The 18156-nt window shown below is 41.1% G+C and overlaps 1 protein-coding gene across 1 annotated transcript in view; it reads right to left on the reverse strand.

Annotated features, from left to right (window-relative positions):
• LOC117931356 (protease Do-like 7) overlaps window positions 1-18156 on the reverse strand; it is a 103952-nt gene that overhangs the window by 9287 nt on the left and 76509 nt on the right. Inside the window, 1 exon segment of the mRNA XM_034852321.1 lies at window positions 9396-9561. Within this exon segment, the coding sequence (XP_034708212.1) occupies window positions 9396-9561 (166 nt within the window).

Raw genomic sequence — 18156 nt, forward strand, 5'->3', positions numbered from 1 at the left:
CAAGGGCCTAATATATTCAATAAAGGGGTGCCAATCATATGAAGTGGACTGACCCAACAATAGTTTTAATGGTAGTGGAGTGGCCCATCTTTGTTTTCTTTTAATAATTACAAGTTCAAGGGCATGTCGAGAATCCTTTAGACGATGGAGGGCCTTCGGAGGGGGCAAGAGTTGGGGATGAAGACTAGCTCTTACATCAAATGCTCTTGATGCATAGAGATTACTTGGTAAGTGAGGTGGTGCTTGCTCCAAGGGGTACGACATTGTCATTGTTTGTGGCAAGTTTAGCGGTTCATAACCTTGTTGAGAGAGGAGAGGGTGGGGGGGGATGAGGGCTCTCTTTCTCTCCTTCTCTAAATAGGAAATTGCTTGTGGGGGGTTTGGGAAGTGGGGCCAAAATGGTGGAAGGGGTCATAGAAGGTAACCACTTCTTTGATGGAGGGCCGTTGAAGATGCTTTTGTTAGATGGGAGTTTTGTGGAGTTTCAAGAGAACGTTGCGAGTAGCTCAAGGAGATTGAAAGTGGTTACAAGAAGGGAGGAGAGAAGAACTTATCCTCCTCCCCAACCTTGCCTCCCATTTATTCTTTATCAGTGGCTTCTGTTATTTGGATGTCAAGAAGAGGTGGAGTCAATGGCAAATCTATATGGCAGCAAACTAAAAAATTTAGCAAGTTCTTAGTGATGCTTGTAGATGGCTTTAAAAATTAAATTATGCTTTTGCTGAAAAAGATGAAGGCTCGTAGATCCAAGGGAGGGGCTTGGTACTAGGAGTAAGAGGAAGTCTAGGCCAATGACAAAAAGAGATAGAGAGCTTAGGAAGCTAGCATGTTTGGTCAATTACAAAGGGTCTTCAAGCAAGGACATGAGGCATGGAAAGACTACATGGGAGTTGGTTCTTGTTAGTCAATGAAGTTGAAGGTTCTTTCCTGGAATGTTAGAGGGGTACATGATGGAGAGAAACAAAAAAAATTATAAAATCACTAGCTATGTCTCAAAGGACCAATTTGGTGTGCTAACAAGAAACTAAGGCGCAACAGATGTCAATTCAATTGGTAAGGAGCCTAGGGGCAGGCAAATTCTTAGATTGGGGACTGGTGGGAGCAAAGGGAACTATTTTTTTTTTTTTTTGATTGGAAACGACACAAAGATTTATTGATAGATAAAAAGAAGTACAAAAAGAAGGATGAAGAATCCTCCCGCCAAAGAAAGCTAAACTATAGTAAATTACACTAAAAAACAAGCGAACACTCTAAAAGGACCATTCCTTATGGAGTACACATCGCTATCCAATCAAGTTGTATCACATTAAGGGGAGTCCCCGTAAAAACCTTGGAACAAAAAGCTCAAAGAGAAGTAAGGAAAACAATAAAGTCCCAAAGATACTCTGAATTCCTTGCTTTATCCTAAAAAATCCTTGCATTTCTTTCCCCCCACACAACTCGAATAAGAGCGATGCTTGCAGCTTGCCATAAGGCCATCCCCCTCTTAGAAGAACCAAAACCATTAAATTTGATGGACATCATGTCAAAGATGCTCCTCGGGGGGACCCAATCCATCTTAGCTAACTGAAATAACCTGTGCCACAACCCAATCGTCAAGGAGCAATGAAGAAAAATATGATCTACTGATTCTCCATGATTCATGCACAAAATACAAATATCAGGACTAAGGGCTTTGTAGGGTCTTCTCACTTGTAGCATGTCATTAGCATTCACCTTCTTGTGTGTCACTAACCAGACAAAGGACTTCACTTTGAAAGGAACTTGAGAATTCCAAACGAACTTAAAAGGGAAAACTTGAGGAGATCCAGAAAATTGAGATAATACTAGAAAGAAGGATTTAACTAAAAAAAGCCCTGAAGAAGATAATGGCCAAAATCTGGCATCTGGAGCCGATGGAGATAAATGCAATCCATCGAGAGACCGCATGAGACCTTCTAAGTCCTCTATCTCAGAATCTGTCAGGTTACGACGGAAATTTAAATTCCAAGAGAAAGGGCGAGAAGGACCGAGAACTGAAGAAATAGGTATGTTTTTATCCAAGACTACTCTAAATAGTCTTGGATATTGGGTTCCCAAAGGTTGGTCCCCCCACCAAAAATCTTCCCAGAACCGAATTCTTTCCCCATTTCCTACCACAAACCGAGTAAACGAGAAAAACTTCTGAAAGACTTGTGCAATAGCCTTCCAAGGACAACGATGTGACCATCCGACTAAAGTGTTAGCATCCCAACCATTGGAGTGTGAACCATAAATGCTTAGTATGACCTGATGCCATAGAGCTGAATCCTCTCTAGGGTACCTCCACAGCCATTTCCCTAAAAGAGCGAGATTCCTCAGAGAAATATTCCCAAAACCCAAACCCCTTTTTTTTCGGTTTACACACAACATCCCACCTCACTAAATGATCTTTTTTTCCTTCCCCAATCCCTGACCATAAAAAATATCTTTGCAACCTCTCGATTTTTGCAGCGACTGAAGCGGGTAGCTTAAATAAAGAAAGAAAGTAACAGGGCATATGGGTAAGGCAAGATTGGATAAGAGTTATCCTCCCCCCGAATGATAAGTATGCCTTTTGCCATCCATCTAATCTTCTTGAAATTCTCTCAATCACTGGATCCCAAAATCCACCCGCCTTGGGGTTCCCTCCCAAAGGAAGACCCAAATAGAGTATAGGCCAGCCAGAAGCCTTGCAGTCAAGCGTCTCGGCCAAACTTGAAAGATGAGCTTGATCCAAATTGATACCATAAATATTACTCTTGTCAAGGTTGACCTTAAGCCCAGAAATATGCCCAAACGCTAACAAAAGACTCTTGAGAGTCTGCAAATCTTCCTTCCTTGTGTTAGAAAAGAAGATGGTATCATCGGCAAATTGCAAATGAGATACCATAGTTCTGTTTCTACCCACCCTGAAACCCTCCAACATATTTCTCTCCTCTGCTCTCAAAAGCATCCTGCTCAGTACATCTGCTACTAAAGTAAACAAAAAAGGGGATAAAGGGTCACCTTGTCTTAATCCTCTCGATGCCTTAACCCAACCTTTAGCGCTACCATTCACCATTACTGCATAAGATACCGAGGACAAGCATCCACTTGTCCATTTCCTCCATCTAGGACTGAACCCCTTCTTCTCCAACACTTGATCCAAAAAATCCCTACCTTACGTGATCGTAAGCCTTTTCAAAGTCAATTTTGAAGACGACACCTTCCTCCCCTGATCGTCTTCTCTCATCCACTATCTCATTCGCTATGAGAACCGCATCTAATATTTGTCTCCCTTGAACAAAAGCACCTTGAGTCGAGTGGATGGTTTCATGTAGAACCCCTCTTAGACGCCCTGAAAGCACTTTGGCTATTATCTTGTAGAGACTAGTGATCAAACTAATGGGTCTAAAATCTGAGATTTTCTTTGTCATACTCTTTTTGGGCAGAAGAACTATGAAAGAGGCATTAGTGCTTTGATTGATAACTCCGCTCCTATGAAATTCTGCGAACACTCTCACTAGATCCTCCTTAATCACATCCTAACAGTCTTGGAATATTGCAATAGTAAAGCCATCAAGCCCCGGAGCCTTGTCCCTATCCAACTGAAAAATGGCCTTAGAAATCTCTTCTTCAGTAAAAGGGGAATCTAACCTTATCGCGCTCTCTTCCGAAATAGGGGACCAATCTAATCCTTCAATACTCCAAGACTCTCCTATAGGACTCGCATAGAGTTTTTCAAAGTAAAGTAAGATCTCCTCTGTGATTCTCTCGGCATTATTCAACACTAAGCCCCTTTCATTTTCTAACTCTTTGATATATTTCCTATTTCGCCTACCATTAGCCACTTTATGAAAAAACTTAGCAATCCCCTTCCTTAACCCACTTCACCCTAGCTTTTTGTCTCCAATGGATTTCCTTCCTCAAAATTAATTCCTCTAGCTCCCCTTTTCTTAAGGCTCTTTGATCTAACAATTCAGAGGTGAGACCCCTTTCCTGCTCAATGACATCAAAGTTAGCTAAATCACTGAGGATACTTTTTTTCTTTTCATTAATCTCTCCAAAAGAAAACTTATTCCACTCCTTCAATTTGGCTTTAACAGATTCTAATCTCCTCATGAACTTGTGACCTTCCCATCCGTTTCCTTGAAAACCCCTCCACCAATTTCTAAAGTTCTCCTTGAAACTAGGATGTTGCAGCCACATGTTCTCAAACCTAAAAGGTGTTGGACCTCACATGAACGGGTTGGTATCCAAAGCAATTGGCTAATGATCCGAGGTCCTTCTAATAAGGGCTTCTTGAAGGCCTTGGGGAAAGAGCTGCCCCCACTCATTTGAGTAAAGAAAGCGGTCCAATCTCTTACAAAAGGGAGACTCTTGCAAATTTGACCAAGTGAATGATGCGTTCCGAAGAGGTGGATCAAGCAATTCACATTCTCTAATAAAACTATCAAAGTCCCTCATGCTTGAAGTTAGCCTAGAGCCCCCCAATTTTTCTAAACTTCTCCTTATGACATTAAAATCACCGCTCACACACCATAACGAAAAAGTTAGACCATAAATGTCATAAAGTTCCACCCAAAAATCCTTCCTAAGTGAGGGACTATTTGGACCATAAACTGCAGAAATCCAAAGAGGTCCACAACCGTCCAATACGAACTTGATAGAGATCGAGAAAGAGCCTAATACCACCTCCTCCCTGGACAGCTTTTTTGAGTCCCAAATGAACAAAATCCCGCCTGAAGCCCCGCATGCCGGGAGAACCACCCAAGCCTTATTTCTAACCGTCCAGACACTACCCACAAACCTTCTATCACACTTCTCCTTTTTTGTTTCCTGAATCATCACAACATCCGGATTCTCTGACCTAAGGAAATCTTTAATCACCCTTCGCTTATTACTTGAACCCAAACCTCTAGTGTTCCAACTGATAATTTTCATGGAAAAACATTCAGACCCTAACCCTCTAAACCAAATCCACCTGGTCTCAATCACCTATGGGGCCTCTATTCTTCCTCCTAGAGTACACCTTAATGTCCAGAGAGCATAGAACCTCTCTCACTTTAGCCATTTTCCTAGGGGACAGGCCATCAATAAGAAAGTCTCCCAGTGGGGATGCCGCAGTATCCCCCAGACTACCTGACATCAGGTTAGAAGACTTCCTAGGGGTAGAGCTCTCGGACAACTGGTTAGAAAAAACTCTTTGATTCTCCTCCTCAACACGGACAGGGATGCCAACATAATTTAAGGAGCCAACAACGCCTTTTTCAGAAAAAATTTTAGAATTACCTTGATTTACCGTAGGAGACTGGGAAAGAAAAGCTGATTTTGGGAGATGAGGATTAGAGGGACTGACATAAGCTTTTCCATATTACAAAAAGGAAAGGAAGAAGGCTCGGGTGACTGAGAAAAAAAGGGCTGACTTTCCTCCATGTTTTCCGCTCCCGGAATTTCACAATTTCCCTCCAAGATGATTCCTTTAACTCTGATTCTTGGAATAGAAGGTGAACCCGTGACTGAAGAACCACGAGGATCGTACCCCGCTCGGCCCATAAATCCTTCTTTGTCTTCTTCGAGATGGGATTTTCGCAGGTCCATCTCTCCTCTTGACGTCGAGGTCTCTTCCCTTGACCAGCTCTTACATTTCCTTGACAGAAGACAACGGAAGATAGGACTCTCTCTGATACCTCATACCTTTCGAGATCCCGTCCCGCGATCCACTTCCAGATTGCGGACTTCACTAAATGGCGATGCGCTCCGTAGGGGAAGAGGCTCGCTGCTACTCCGTTGTCCTTGTCGGCGATCAGCGCTTGGCGGGAAGAGGTTGAACCACATCTTCCTTGAAACTATCGTCTTTTCCTCCTGCGTGGAGTCTCTCCTCTAAACCACTGGAGCTTTCCCCTTTCTTGCTGCACTTTCTTCCTCTCGAGACCTACCTTTCATACCAGAGGACTTCGATCCTCCTAAAATTTGGCCCAACCCCGACGGGCCTCTTAACTTACAGCCCATGGTCCGATGCCTGAAACTAACGTCTTTTATCTCTGAAGGTGGGCTAGGGTTGGAAAGAGTCTGGGCCTGTAACTCATCAGCCTGACCAACCTCTCCATAGATAACCTTGACGCCGGCCCTCTCATTGCCTGAACAAGGCTGCGTGGTCGCTTTTGTAGAGGAACCCACTCGCAGGAGAGATGGAGGCGATGCCGCTGCTGTCTCGTGGGCTTGAGGAGCATCTGGGCCAACGTGAAGCCCACGACTCCTCCTCCCTCTATGGGCCCTTACTGGCTGGGCTTTAAAAGGAATCTCAGGCTCTATGGGCCCAAGAACGTATTCTTCTGCTAGGCCCAGGCTGCTCCCTTCCCATCCATTCTCCCTTTTGGCCGCCAGACTTGTACTTGAACACCGATAACGTGCCCGGGGAAGAAGCTTCCTACTGTAGCACTCATTGCCCCTGATGCTACCTCGTAGCCCCTCTGCAAATTTTGTCGACTGAGAGACGCAACCCCCCTCTTCCAACCACTCGTTCCTGCAATGGGTTGTCTTGGACGTGACTTTAACGTCTTCATCCTCTTCTCCGATGACTGAAACTGCTACTGTATATTTCCAGGCCCCGTCTTCCACCTCAAGCAACGCTGGTAGCACGACATTAGGATGCATCTCCACCCACAGCTTCACTTTCGTCAAGTCCAACAGCTTCACAGCTTCCCTTGCTACCTTCGTTACCCTCCCCCACTTCTTCAAAATGAATTTCAGCTGATCTTCATCCCATAAGTGAAAAGGAAGACCTTTCAATTCTAACCAACTCCTTCTGAATTTTCCAGGAATAATCATATTTTCTCTTGGCGACCATCTTCTTAGAAGAACAGATCTTCCTCTCACTATAAGTCTTTCCTGCTCTTGGCACCATTCTGTTCTCCTTGCTGAACTCACAAAGAAACACCCCTTGAAAGCGGAAATGAGATTTATGGACATCATTCCTTTCACACCCATCATCCTTGCAATGGCCTTGCCTTTGTGAGTCCAGTCTTGGACTTTTTCTTTGCATTCGCCTATTACGGCTTTGGCCCATTTTCCAGCTGACAACGGAACTCCAATCCTAAGTCCATCCTCTGCAACCACTTCTGCGTATGACCGACCACCTCTAAATATGCTCTTACTCATCTGAGTATCTCCAAACGTCTCCTTCGAATCTCCTCCGACTTGATCAGAATAGTCTTGCACTAAAAGAATCGCCTTCCTAAGGACTTCCCACCCATTACCTTTAACACCCTCGGGAATGACTAGAAGTAAAGGTCTCCTTGTAGCAATCTCTGTGATTTTCATGAAACGCCCTCTATTGTTGAAGCAAATCTCCATCAAATGAATCTTATTCAAAGGGAACTATTGGGGTAGTTATACTCTTCTAGGATAATATAGTTGTTCTTAAGCTTATAGAGACAGAGGTGGTGCCTACTCCATCTCTTGCCATGTTAAGAGCTATGAGAATGGTTTCATATGTTTTTTATTGGAGTGTATGGGTTTGTGCTTAGAGAGGAGAGAGAAGTTTTGGGTTGAACTAGCCAACATTAGAGGCCTCTAGAATAATCCTTTGTGTTAAGGGGGACTTCAATGTGATCAGATTTCCAAATGAAAAGAGAAATTGATACAGGGGTTCTTCATCAATGAGGCGCTTCTTTGAGATAATTGAGGTGCTGAATTTACATGATTTGCCTTTAATCAAAGGGCCATATACATGGTGTGGTGGTTTGAACAATCAATATATATTGAGGTTGGATCATTGTCTTGTCTAAGAGGATTGCAAAAGTCACTTCAATGGCATCCTTAAGAATGCTCTACCTAGCCAATCTCTAGCCATGCCCTATTTTGCAAGATGGTAATGGGATGAGAAGGGCCAAACTCCTTTCAAATTTGAAAATATATGGCTCAAATCTTAAGGCTTCAAGGAGCTGATTAAAAAGTGATGGGCAAGCTATTATATCAATGGATCGTCCAATTATGTGATGGCTTGAAAATTGAAAGCTTTGAAGAATGACTTAAAAGCTTGGAACAAAGGGGTATTTAGGAATGTCTTAGGAAAGAAGAGGCTCTAAAGTGGATTGTCTTATGGGATTTAAGGGAGAGAGAGGCCATTCTCAATGTAGAAGAGATTGAGGATAAAAGGAGAGTTGTGGAGGAGTTAAACAAATGGGTTATTTTGGAAGAGATCTCTTAGAGGCAGAAATTGAGAGAGTTGTAGCTAGGAGAGGGAGATAGGAACACTAGTTATTTGTTTTGTTTTTTTTTCTAATAAAATTGCCAATGCATGTAGAAGAAGGAACTATATGGCTAGAGTTCGAGTGAACGGAGCATGGCTTATCGAGAATTCAAAAATAAAGGAGGGGCTTGCAAATGCATTTCATAGTCTTCTATCAAAGCCTAGGGACTATGAGACTTAGCTTCTTTAGGATGGATTTTGTGTATCTTAAGGGCATGGACTCAAGAGGCTTGGAGGTTCCTTTTTCGAATTGAATAGAAACAGAGCTCCTGAGCTAAATGGTTTCACTATGAGCTTTTAACAACATTGTAAAGACTCAATTAGGAATGCACTAATGGGCTTTTTCATGGAACTTTTTGAGCAGGCCTTCTTTGTAAGAAGTTCAAATATTACATTTTTGGTATTGATTCCTAAGGAAGGGGGTGAAGAGGATTCCAAAGATTTCAGGCTTATCAGTTTCATGGGAGGACTTTACAAGATACTAGCGAAAGTTCTAGCTAAGAGATTGTAAGGAGTTGTAAGGTCATGTCTGAATTTCAACATGCATTTGTAGATGGAAGAAAGATTTTGGATGTGACTTTGATTTTTAATGAGGCCATAGATTCAAGGTAGAAGAGTAGAATTCCCAATGTCATTTGTAAGCTTGAGTTCCATGTAAGTTTGTCTTGGAAGAAGGAAGAACAATCAAATTTAGAAATAGCTTGAAAGAAAGATCTAGATGATAACTATTAAGGACCTTAGCCCAACAACTTTACTTGGGGAAGGCAAGAGAGAGGATGACACTACACAAAGATGTCCAATGACTTAATATATTTCAATGCCTTACATTAAAAGAAGTTTTTGAGGAATTCAAGCCTTCAAAAGGGAGTCATGCACTAAAGAATACTTCCCAGCAACAGGGAGACACCTCAAACTTGAAGGTAGCAAAGAAGGGAAAAGACATAAGGGTTGACTCCCCACCATAGTTCCTTCTGAAAAAGACTAGGGGATTTATCACCAATTTTCATTCAATTTAAGCAAAAATGAGAGATTGCATAATATTCATTCAATTTATGTGACAAGGTACAAAATGTAAATGCAGATTGAAGTTTGGGCATGCAAAAGGATAAGATATGTCAAATCCATTTTGTGACAAATATATAATAGGTAACATCTCATATACCTTCCTCCGATGACGGTCCATGTAGCTTATATATTCCAATGGTACTCGAGCACCCCTAGACAACTTAGATAGAACTGAAATTAATTCTTCAAGTCGTGATATCTCTTCACCAGCAAACTTCTTAATGATGGCATGGCGAGGAACTCCAGCTCTAAAGAGCATATACCTATAATTGGTAAATCAACAACTACCAATTATTTTTTTAATAAACTGAATCAAAGACAGTGACAAAATATACAAAAGGGAATATAGTCCTGAAGACACTCAATTCTTTTGCCTTCATTCCCCTGTGGATCACATAAAATATTGTCCAAAAACAAAGTAGAACTTCTTCAGAAGCCAAACACTGCAAATCTATAATTCTGAATAATACTACTCAATCCTTCAGGCACCAAGGGAAACAAAATTTCACTAGAATTAATCAATCCTCAAAAATAACAATAAACTAAAAACAAGATAAACAAAAAAATTTTGGTTAAAAATGAATCAAAATTACTTTTGTCTCTAATTAACCATTGAATATAAGAATATCAAGAAGAAAAAGGCTACCACTACATGCCCCTCCATGTCAGACTTACAACTTGCCCTAACTACAGTTTCTATTAAGTGCTTCTCTGAGAGGGCTGATGAAGGTTTTTGGGCAAGTTGTTGGGGCAACATGTCAAGGAGATGTGCTAAGATTTCCTAGTGATTTGAATTTGCACAGATCATTTAAGCCGAAGCTTGAATGCTACTTCTATTGTTTTGGTGTCTAAAATGATAGGATTTAGGAGGAGTTTAGGTCTTTAAGTTGTGTCAGTTGTATGTATAAGCTGTTGGTCAAGAACCTTGCTAACAGACTAAAAAGGTGGGGTGGGATCAGCAAAAAGCTTGCATGGAAGGGCAGTAGATTCAGGATGAAATTCTTATCATTAATGAGGTCATTGACTCAGAATTAAGAGCTTAAGGGGTTGTGGTGATTTGTGGATTGGACATGGCCTATGACCAAGCTAACAGGGAGTTAGTTTTAGGCAAAATGAGGTTAGGTTGAACTGAATTGGGTGGATAAAATTTTATATCTCCACAATGAGATTTCAAGTGTTGGTTGACAGAATGATGACTGGTTCCTTCCAAAGCTTCAGAAGCCCTAGGCAAAGTGACCCTTTTTCTCCTTATCCCTTTGTCTCAGTGATAGAAGCTTTGAGTTGTTTCAACATCAAAGGTGTGGAGAAAGGCTTTACCAGTGAGTTTAAGGTGTGGGCAAGAGGGGATAGAGATCTCAAACTTGCTTTTTACTGATGATACCATTCTGTCTGTAAGGCAGACTCTGATCAGCAATTATAATTGAAGTGGATTCTTCTATACCTTGAGGTGGTGTATGATCTAAAGTCAATCTGGGGGCTAGCACCATTTGGTCTCTGTTGAGGAGCATTTTAAAAGGAGACTTACCCTTTGACAAGACAATATGAATGTGTATGTGTGCAAGCAAAAGGCCAACACCATTTGGGAATTTTTTCAAGAGTTTAAAACCGAGACTAGCCTTTTAGAAAGACAATACTTGTGTGTGTGTGTGTGTGTGTGCGTATTTGCTTTTGAAAAGATAATATTAGTGTATGTGAGAGGGCAGGCATTTGGGACTCTGTTGAGGAGCATTTTAAAAGAAAACTTGCATTTGCAAAAGACAATACCTGTGTTTGTGTCTTGTGTGTATGTATGACCGTTTCTAAAACGAGTACTTGTAGAAAAAAAATCCCAAGTTTTCCAAATTTTCTACCCTCAAAACAGTTTATCAGCAGTGTTATATATAAGTTTCCTGAAGTCAATTAGGCCAAAGGTTCTTATTTAATTTCCATAAGCAAATTAGGCTGAAGGTACTTCCCTTGGGTTAGTCGCCTTAGCAAGTTTTGAAGTAGTTCAAATCGATATATAATTCAAAGCCCAACCCATTTACATATGTAACACCTACTGATTAAAACATAAGTGGAAAGAACCAAACAAAATAGAATAAAACTCTAATGGTTTGCAGCTACAGTATCATGAACAGTACTGCACTAATTATGTGAGCAGTAACTTATCACTGCATCACTGCATGATGAATAGTATCTACTACAGTATAATTATTTAGAAAAATTTAATCATACTTTAATTAATGACTTACTATCTGTAATATGACTACTCGTTTAACTAGCCAAGTAGAATTCCTATTCATAATCATTCCAACATAATATCATCCTAATCGAACCCAGTTTCCCTTTCCTGTTGACATGCTCTGCTTCGTTTAACCACATGGGAGGAAACTCAACCACAAGGTCTCTAATAGTTGCAGCTACAGTATCATGAACATTACTGTGCTAATTATGTGAACAGTAACTTACTACTGCATCTCTGCATCATGAATGGTATCTACTACAATAGTAATTATTTAGAAAAAATTAATCATACTTGCTAATTAATGACTTACTATCCATAATATGACTATTAGTTTAAACTAGCCAAGTAGAATTCCTATTCATAATTATTCCAACATAATATCATCCTAAACAAACCCAGTTTCCCTTTCCTGTTGACCTGCTCTGCTTCATTTCCCCACACAGGAGGAAACTCAACCACAAGTGCTAAAGCAATTTCACTTTTAAGATCCTGGTGATGCTATTAAATATTGGCTTTCCTCAATTTTCTCACCAATGGTCCGCTTACTAGAACTTCCTAAGCAAATTACTGCTACTTCACTGCCAAGCCAACTGTTGTGTGATTTTCAAGACAACATGAATCAATTATGTAATTTTTTTATCTATATTCATTAACTCAAATATGGATAGTTTGCCCACCAGTAATTTTTAGGGGCTATTAACATGATTGATTTTTGCCTATTAAAACTATCAAATCTGCAGTGTTTCAACCGTTGACCAACCACCACTGGTTCACACATTATCATTCCAAGCTATGCAAAGGCTAATGGGGAGGGAGGGGAGAAAGATGAAATGCTTTTGAAAACATAAGGTTGCCTCTCCTGCTGCTGAATTTATTATAAATGGTGTACCACAGTCCAGTGGAGAGAAAAGACTTGTTTGCAGGTGTAGCTCCCATGAACCTGGGCTACCTTCTTTTGTCTTCTATCAATTCCTAGAGAAACTCCTTATGTCCAATCTCCCAATAAAAGCAGCCTATGTATTTTTATGGTTGCCAAAGCATTAACAGCTGCATTGAAACAATTCTAGTATAGCCTTTTCCCCCTTAAATTCACATCAAGCAGGTAGTAGTCCCTGAGTTAGTCAATGGAAGTGGAGGGAGAACAGTTTCAAGGTCATAGGAACAGAAGAAAATCAATGAAACTCCTACTTTTGATGACCAAGATTTGGCCTTGGTTCAGAAGTAAAAAGAGTTACCTCTCAATCATGGTTGAAAGTCACAATATAGGCCACTGACTAGGGAGGTCTCGAGGTACATTAGTCTCAATATCTTGAATCGATATTAGGAGATATGCAAAATATGCTAAGCCAACTTAGCTGTTTGGTCAAGGGTACTGTTGATTCCAGATAGAGTGCTCTTATTTAGGTTCATCCTTAGCCCAAACAAAAGCCCCAAAACTAACAAAATTAGTTTCAGCGAGAGCAACTCTTCTAAGGAAGCTCTAGAAAAGAAAACAGTGTCATCCACGAATTGTAAATGCGACACCCTAGTCCTATTTCTACCCACCCCGAAACCCTCAATAAGACCTCTCTCCTCCGCTCTCACAACCAACCTGCTTAAAACATCAACCACAATGGTGAAGAGAAAAGGGGAAAGGGGATCTCCTTGTCTTAGACCTCTGATGGCCTTAACCCACCCCTTAGCATTACCATTCACTAAGATTGCAAAAGTTGTCAAAGATAAACAACCCCTCATCCAAGACCTCCATCTTAAACTAAACCCTTTTCTTTCAAGTACGTGGTCCAAAAATTCCCAATCAACATGATCATACGCTTTTTCGAAATCAATTTTGAAAACTACCCCTTCCTCTCTAGATCTCCTCTTCTCATCTACCACCTCATTAGCAATCAAAACGGCATCCAAAATCTATCTCCCCTCAACAAAAGCACCTAGAGTCACATAGATGGTTTCTTGGAGAACATTAAGCAAATGCTCTGAAAGAACCTTGACTATCATTTTGTACAAACTGGTAAACCAAATTGATGGGTCTATAATCTGAGATCCTGCTTGTTTGACTCTTTATTGGCACTAGAGCAATGAAGGTAACATTCGTGCTTTGATTAATTATCTCATTATTACGAAACTCTAAGAACACTCTCAATAAGTCATCCTTAACCGTCTCCTAACAATCTTGATAAAATCCAATTGTGAAACCATCTGGACTAGGGGCCTTTTCCTTATTTAAAAGCATCACAACATTGAGAATCTCTTCCTTTGAAAAAGGGCAATCTAACCAAAAGGCACTCTCTATAGAAATAGGAGACCAATCCAAGCCTTCCAATCTCCAAGACCCACCTGAAGGTTTGGAAAATAACTTCCCAAAATGACGCTTAATCTCCTTTGAAATGCTTTCAATGTTATCTAAGATCACCCCATCTTCTAACATCAAAGATTTAAAGAAACTCCTATTCCTCCTGCCCTTAGCCACCCTATGAAAAAATTTAGTATTACAATCCCCTTCTTTTATCCATTTGATTCTTGTCTTTTGCCTCCAGAACACCTCTTCCTTTAGCAACACCTCTTCCAAATCCCCTTTTCTTAAAGACCTCCTAGCTGCCAATTCAGGAGAAAAAAATCCCTTCTTGTTCCTTCTCACCCAGTTCCACTAAGTCCAAAAGAATATTTTTCTTTTTATCTTTTAAATTTCCAAAAGACACCTTATTCCACTCTTTTAATTTTGACTCAACAAACTGAAGTTTTTTCATTAATTTGTGACCTTCCCACCCTTCAAACCAACACTCTAAATTCTGCTTGAACTCTAAATGACTCAATCACATGTTTTCAAATCTAAAAGGTGGCAGCCCCCATTTAAATGCATTGGTAACTAGCACAATTGGACAGTGGTCCAAAGTCGATCTGGGGAGTGCTTCCTGGACAAAATGAGGGAAATCAAGCTCCTAACCAATAGAAAAAAGGAATCTATCCAATCTTTTGCAAACGGGGTTTTCTTGCAAATTTGACCAAGTGAAGAAGGCATTCCTCAAAGGTGGATCAATCAACTCACAATCCCTTACAAAGTCATCAAAATCCCTCATGCTTAGGGTTACCATAGACCCTCCTAGCTTTTCAGAAGATCTTCTAATGACATTGAAGTCCCCACCAACACACCATTTCAGGAAAGTTTAGCCCGAAAGATCTTGAAGCTCCATCCAAAAATCCTTTCTAAACTATGACGTGTTGGGAGCATAGACCGAAGATAACCAAAAAGACCCATCATCCTCTGACTCCAGCTTTACTGTTACTGAGAAGGATCCTAAAATGACCTCCGTACACTTAAACCTCAAAGTGTCCCAAAGAATTGCCACTCCTCCCGATGCCCCACTACCTGGAAGGACTGCCCACTCTTTGTTTCTTACCCTTCACACGCTGCCTACAAACCTCCTATCACAAGACTCCCTTTTAGTTTCCTATAACAGAATAATATCCGGGTTTTTGCAACAAAGATCCTTTTCTTTCTGGATCCAAGACCTCTAGCATTCCAACTTATGATTTTCATAACAATAGAAAAACCCAGAAACCACCCAAAAGACCATCGAGCCTAATAATGTCTAAGGACAGAGGAAGAAAATCTTTTCTTCCTTCTGGAGTAAACCTTTACCACAGAGCAACAATTGTTTTTGGCTAACTGAACTCCATTCTCATTGTATTTCACAATCTTGACACTAATTGAACCCAACAGCTTAATGGAAGCCAATTTTGAAGGAGAGATGCCTTCAATTTCGAAATCTTCCATTTGAGGAAAACATGACTCCACTAGCAAACACCTCACTAGAGAAAAAGAATCACTAAGGTTGTTTTGTGATAAGCTATGAAAAGATCTGCCCTCTAACTCTTGGTTGGGCTTGACTTTTGAGGACACCACACCTTTAGGACTAGACGCAACCCCAATAGAAGCAAGTTGAGACTTATTAACCCTTGAAGGATCGGCCACCGATGAAAAAGGATAACATGAAGAGTTAAAAGGTAATGGCAAAGAAGCCATCTTCAGACCACGGGACTGCAAAGCAATAGTGGGGGGTAAGGTAGAAAGAGCCAGATCAAAAGCCCCCTTTAAGACATAGCCTTTAACCATGGAGCATGGAGTCGAAGTTTGTACCTGGGTTTGACTCTCACAGTATTGACCACCATCACTGACCTCAGCCCCTCCTGGTACATCCCTTGAACACGACAAAACTGGGCACAATCCTTCCCTTAGCTTCTCCAAAGACCTCTGAATCTTTTGAAGAGAAGAACCCCTGTTCGCTGCAACACCCCCATCCAATGAGTTTAACGTCTTTCCAAAAGAATAAGGTAGCGGCAAACTCCTCACCCAACTATTGCCCCCCTTCCTACAGGAGCTAAGAAAGGACATCGACGCACAAAGAGAGGAACTGAGACGCTTTATCGCAGCTTCCTTAGTGTTTTCCCCCGAGATCTCCAGCACCTTGAAAGTGTTGCAGCATCCCTTCCCCCTAATACCATCCAAATGGGCCAACTTATCAAAGACAGGGGTATAAGGCCCAAGATTGGTACCGTGAAATGGGCTACCACCGGTGCAAGCCTTGCCTTCACAAAGCCTAGCCTCAAATGACTTAACCAGAAGGGCTTTGGGAAGACTTGGGTCTTCCTCCTCAAATGGGCCTAGATCACCTACGGCATGGGCCACCTCCTCTTTTGAGAAATCAGCCCAGTTTGTAATCCCATTAAAATTTGAAATGGAGACTTGAGATGGTGGCTTACAGTTGTTTCCCTCGCTTGTCTTAGCCTCACCATGTGTCCTCCTAGACTGCAACGGATATTGCCACATACCACCTCCCGTCGAAGCTAACTCACTTCTGCAGTGAGTCAACACAGGCTTAAGCTGTTCATCTTCTTCCCCTCCAACAACTGAAACTGCAACAGTCAAAAACCAGGCACCATCAATCACCTCCAACAACGTTGGCAACACCACATTAAGGTTCATTTCTACCTTCACTCTAGCCTTTGTTAAATCTACTAGCCTCAAAGTATTCCAATCCACCTTTAACTCTTCAAAATGAACCGTAACTGGGTTTCATTCCACAGATGGAACAGGAGACCCCACAATTCTAACCACCCCCTTCTGAACTTTCCAAGAACCATAGTGTTTTCTCTCGGCGACCATTTCCGTAAGCTCCAAACCAAACCTCTCCGCCCAAACACTCTTCTTCTTGCCTGAAGCCACTCTGCTCTTTCTACTAAATCCACAAAAAAGATACCTTTGGAGGTTGTAAAAGGTGTTATGGAGATCACTCCCTTCACCCCTAGCAACCTTGCAAGAGCCTTACCTGCAACACCCCAATCTTCAATTGCTTCTCGGCCTTCACAAATCACAGCCCTAGCCCACTTCCCGACTAGAGAGAGAGCCCCTCTCCTTGGGCCACTCTCATCAACAACTCTAGCATAAGAACGATCCCTTGACCTCCCACACAAACTCACCTTATTAACTGCCTTCACTTTCACTACTCCAGAAACAACGAAACCATGCCGCTCCACCACAGACGAGATTGACTTCATAAGGGCTTCCAAACCGCTACCTTTGAAACCTTCAAGAACAATAAAAAAGGTAGTTTTTCTGCCTGTGACAAATTCCAAGATTCTAATGAATCTTCCTCTGCTACTAAAACAAATTTCCATCAGATGAGTCCTCAATCTGCCCCTAAACTTCTGTATGAAACCCAAATTTGCCTTCAACTCCACAGCTTTCTTCAACAGTTTCAAAATCCATACTACTTCCTCCTCTTCAAAAACCACCGAGAATGCATGTCTTGGAGTTCTCTCCAAAACTGAAATCCAAGGACCCCCCAGATACCTTCAAACCTAACCTCAAAGAACTTCTTCTCCACTTCAGAGCACTCCATTTCTCTAACTCACCTAATACTTCTTGTGTTCCCATAAATGATGTTATCTTAAAGGAGTTTGTTGTTACAATTTGGAATTCATCTCTAGTTGAAGTTAGATCAGTTTAGCAAAAAAGTATGGTTGAATGAGAGAAAGAAAAGAGTGCCTTATATATAACCATTTTTATGGAAGACCTTAGGATCAAAAGAGATAAATTATACTATATTACATGAAAACATTAAATGTTAAAGTTTTGACAAGTTCAAATTAACAAAATCAGACTTTAATATATAGATTTATCAGATAATCCATAATAATAAACTCTTCAAATTTTAGCTATGATTTTTAGTTCCAAATTCTAGCTAGGCACATTGTCACAAGATGCTTCAAATGACCCTCCTCATGGGCTTATATAAGAGGAGGGAAGCTTCTGGAGACTCCTAGAGCCATCTACACTAAGACATTGGTTGGAAGAGTGTGGAAGGTTCTAGAGATGCCTAGAGATGTCCACACATCTCTACACTATGGTGGAAGGTATGAGAGGAGTCCAAGGCTTTCTAGAGAATTCTAGAGATCTCTTGTATATTCTTGTACATAGGGTTGTACATAGATTAGCGTAGGGAGTTCTAGAATACTCTTGATTTGTAAGGAACCCTCCAAGGTTCCAGAGAGTTCCATTGGTGCCTATAAATAGGTGAGACCCTCATTTGGCCAAGGCACCACCCAAATCACTTCCTAACCAAGCAAGTGAGCT

The sequence above is a fragment of the Vitis riparia genome, chromosome 14, assembly GCF_004353265.1.
Source record: "Vitis riparia cultivar Riparia Gloire de Montpellier isolate 1030 chromosome 14, EGFV_Vit.rip_1.0, whole genome shotgun sequence".
In the NCBI taxonomy this organism is placed as follows: Eukaryota; Viridiplantae; Streptophyta; class Magnoliopsida; order Vitales; family Vitaceae; genus Vitis; species Vitis riparia.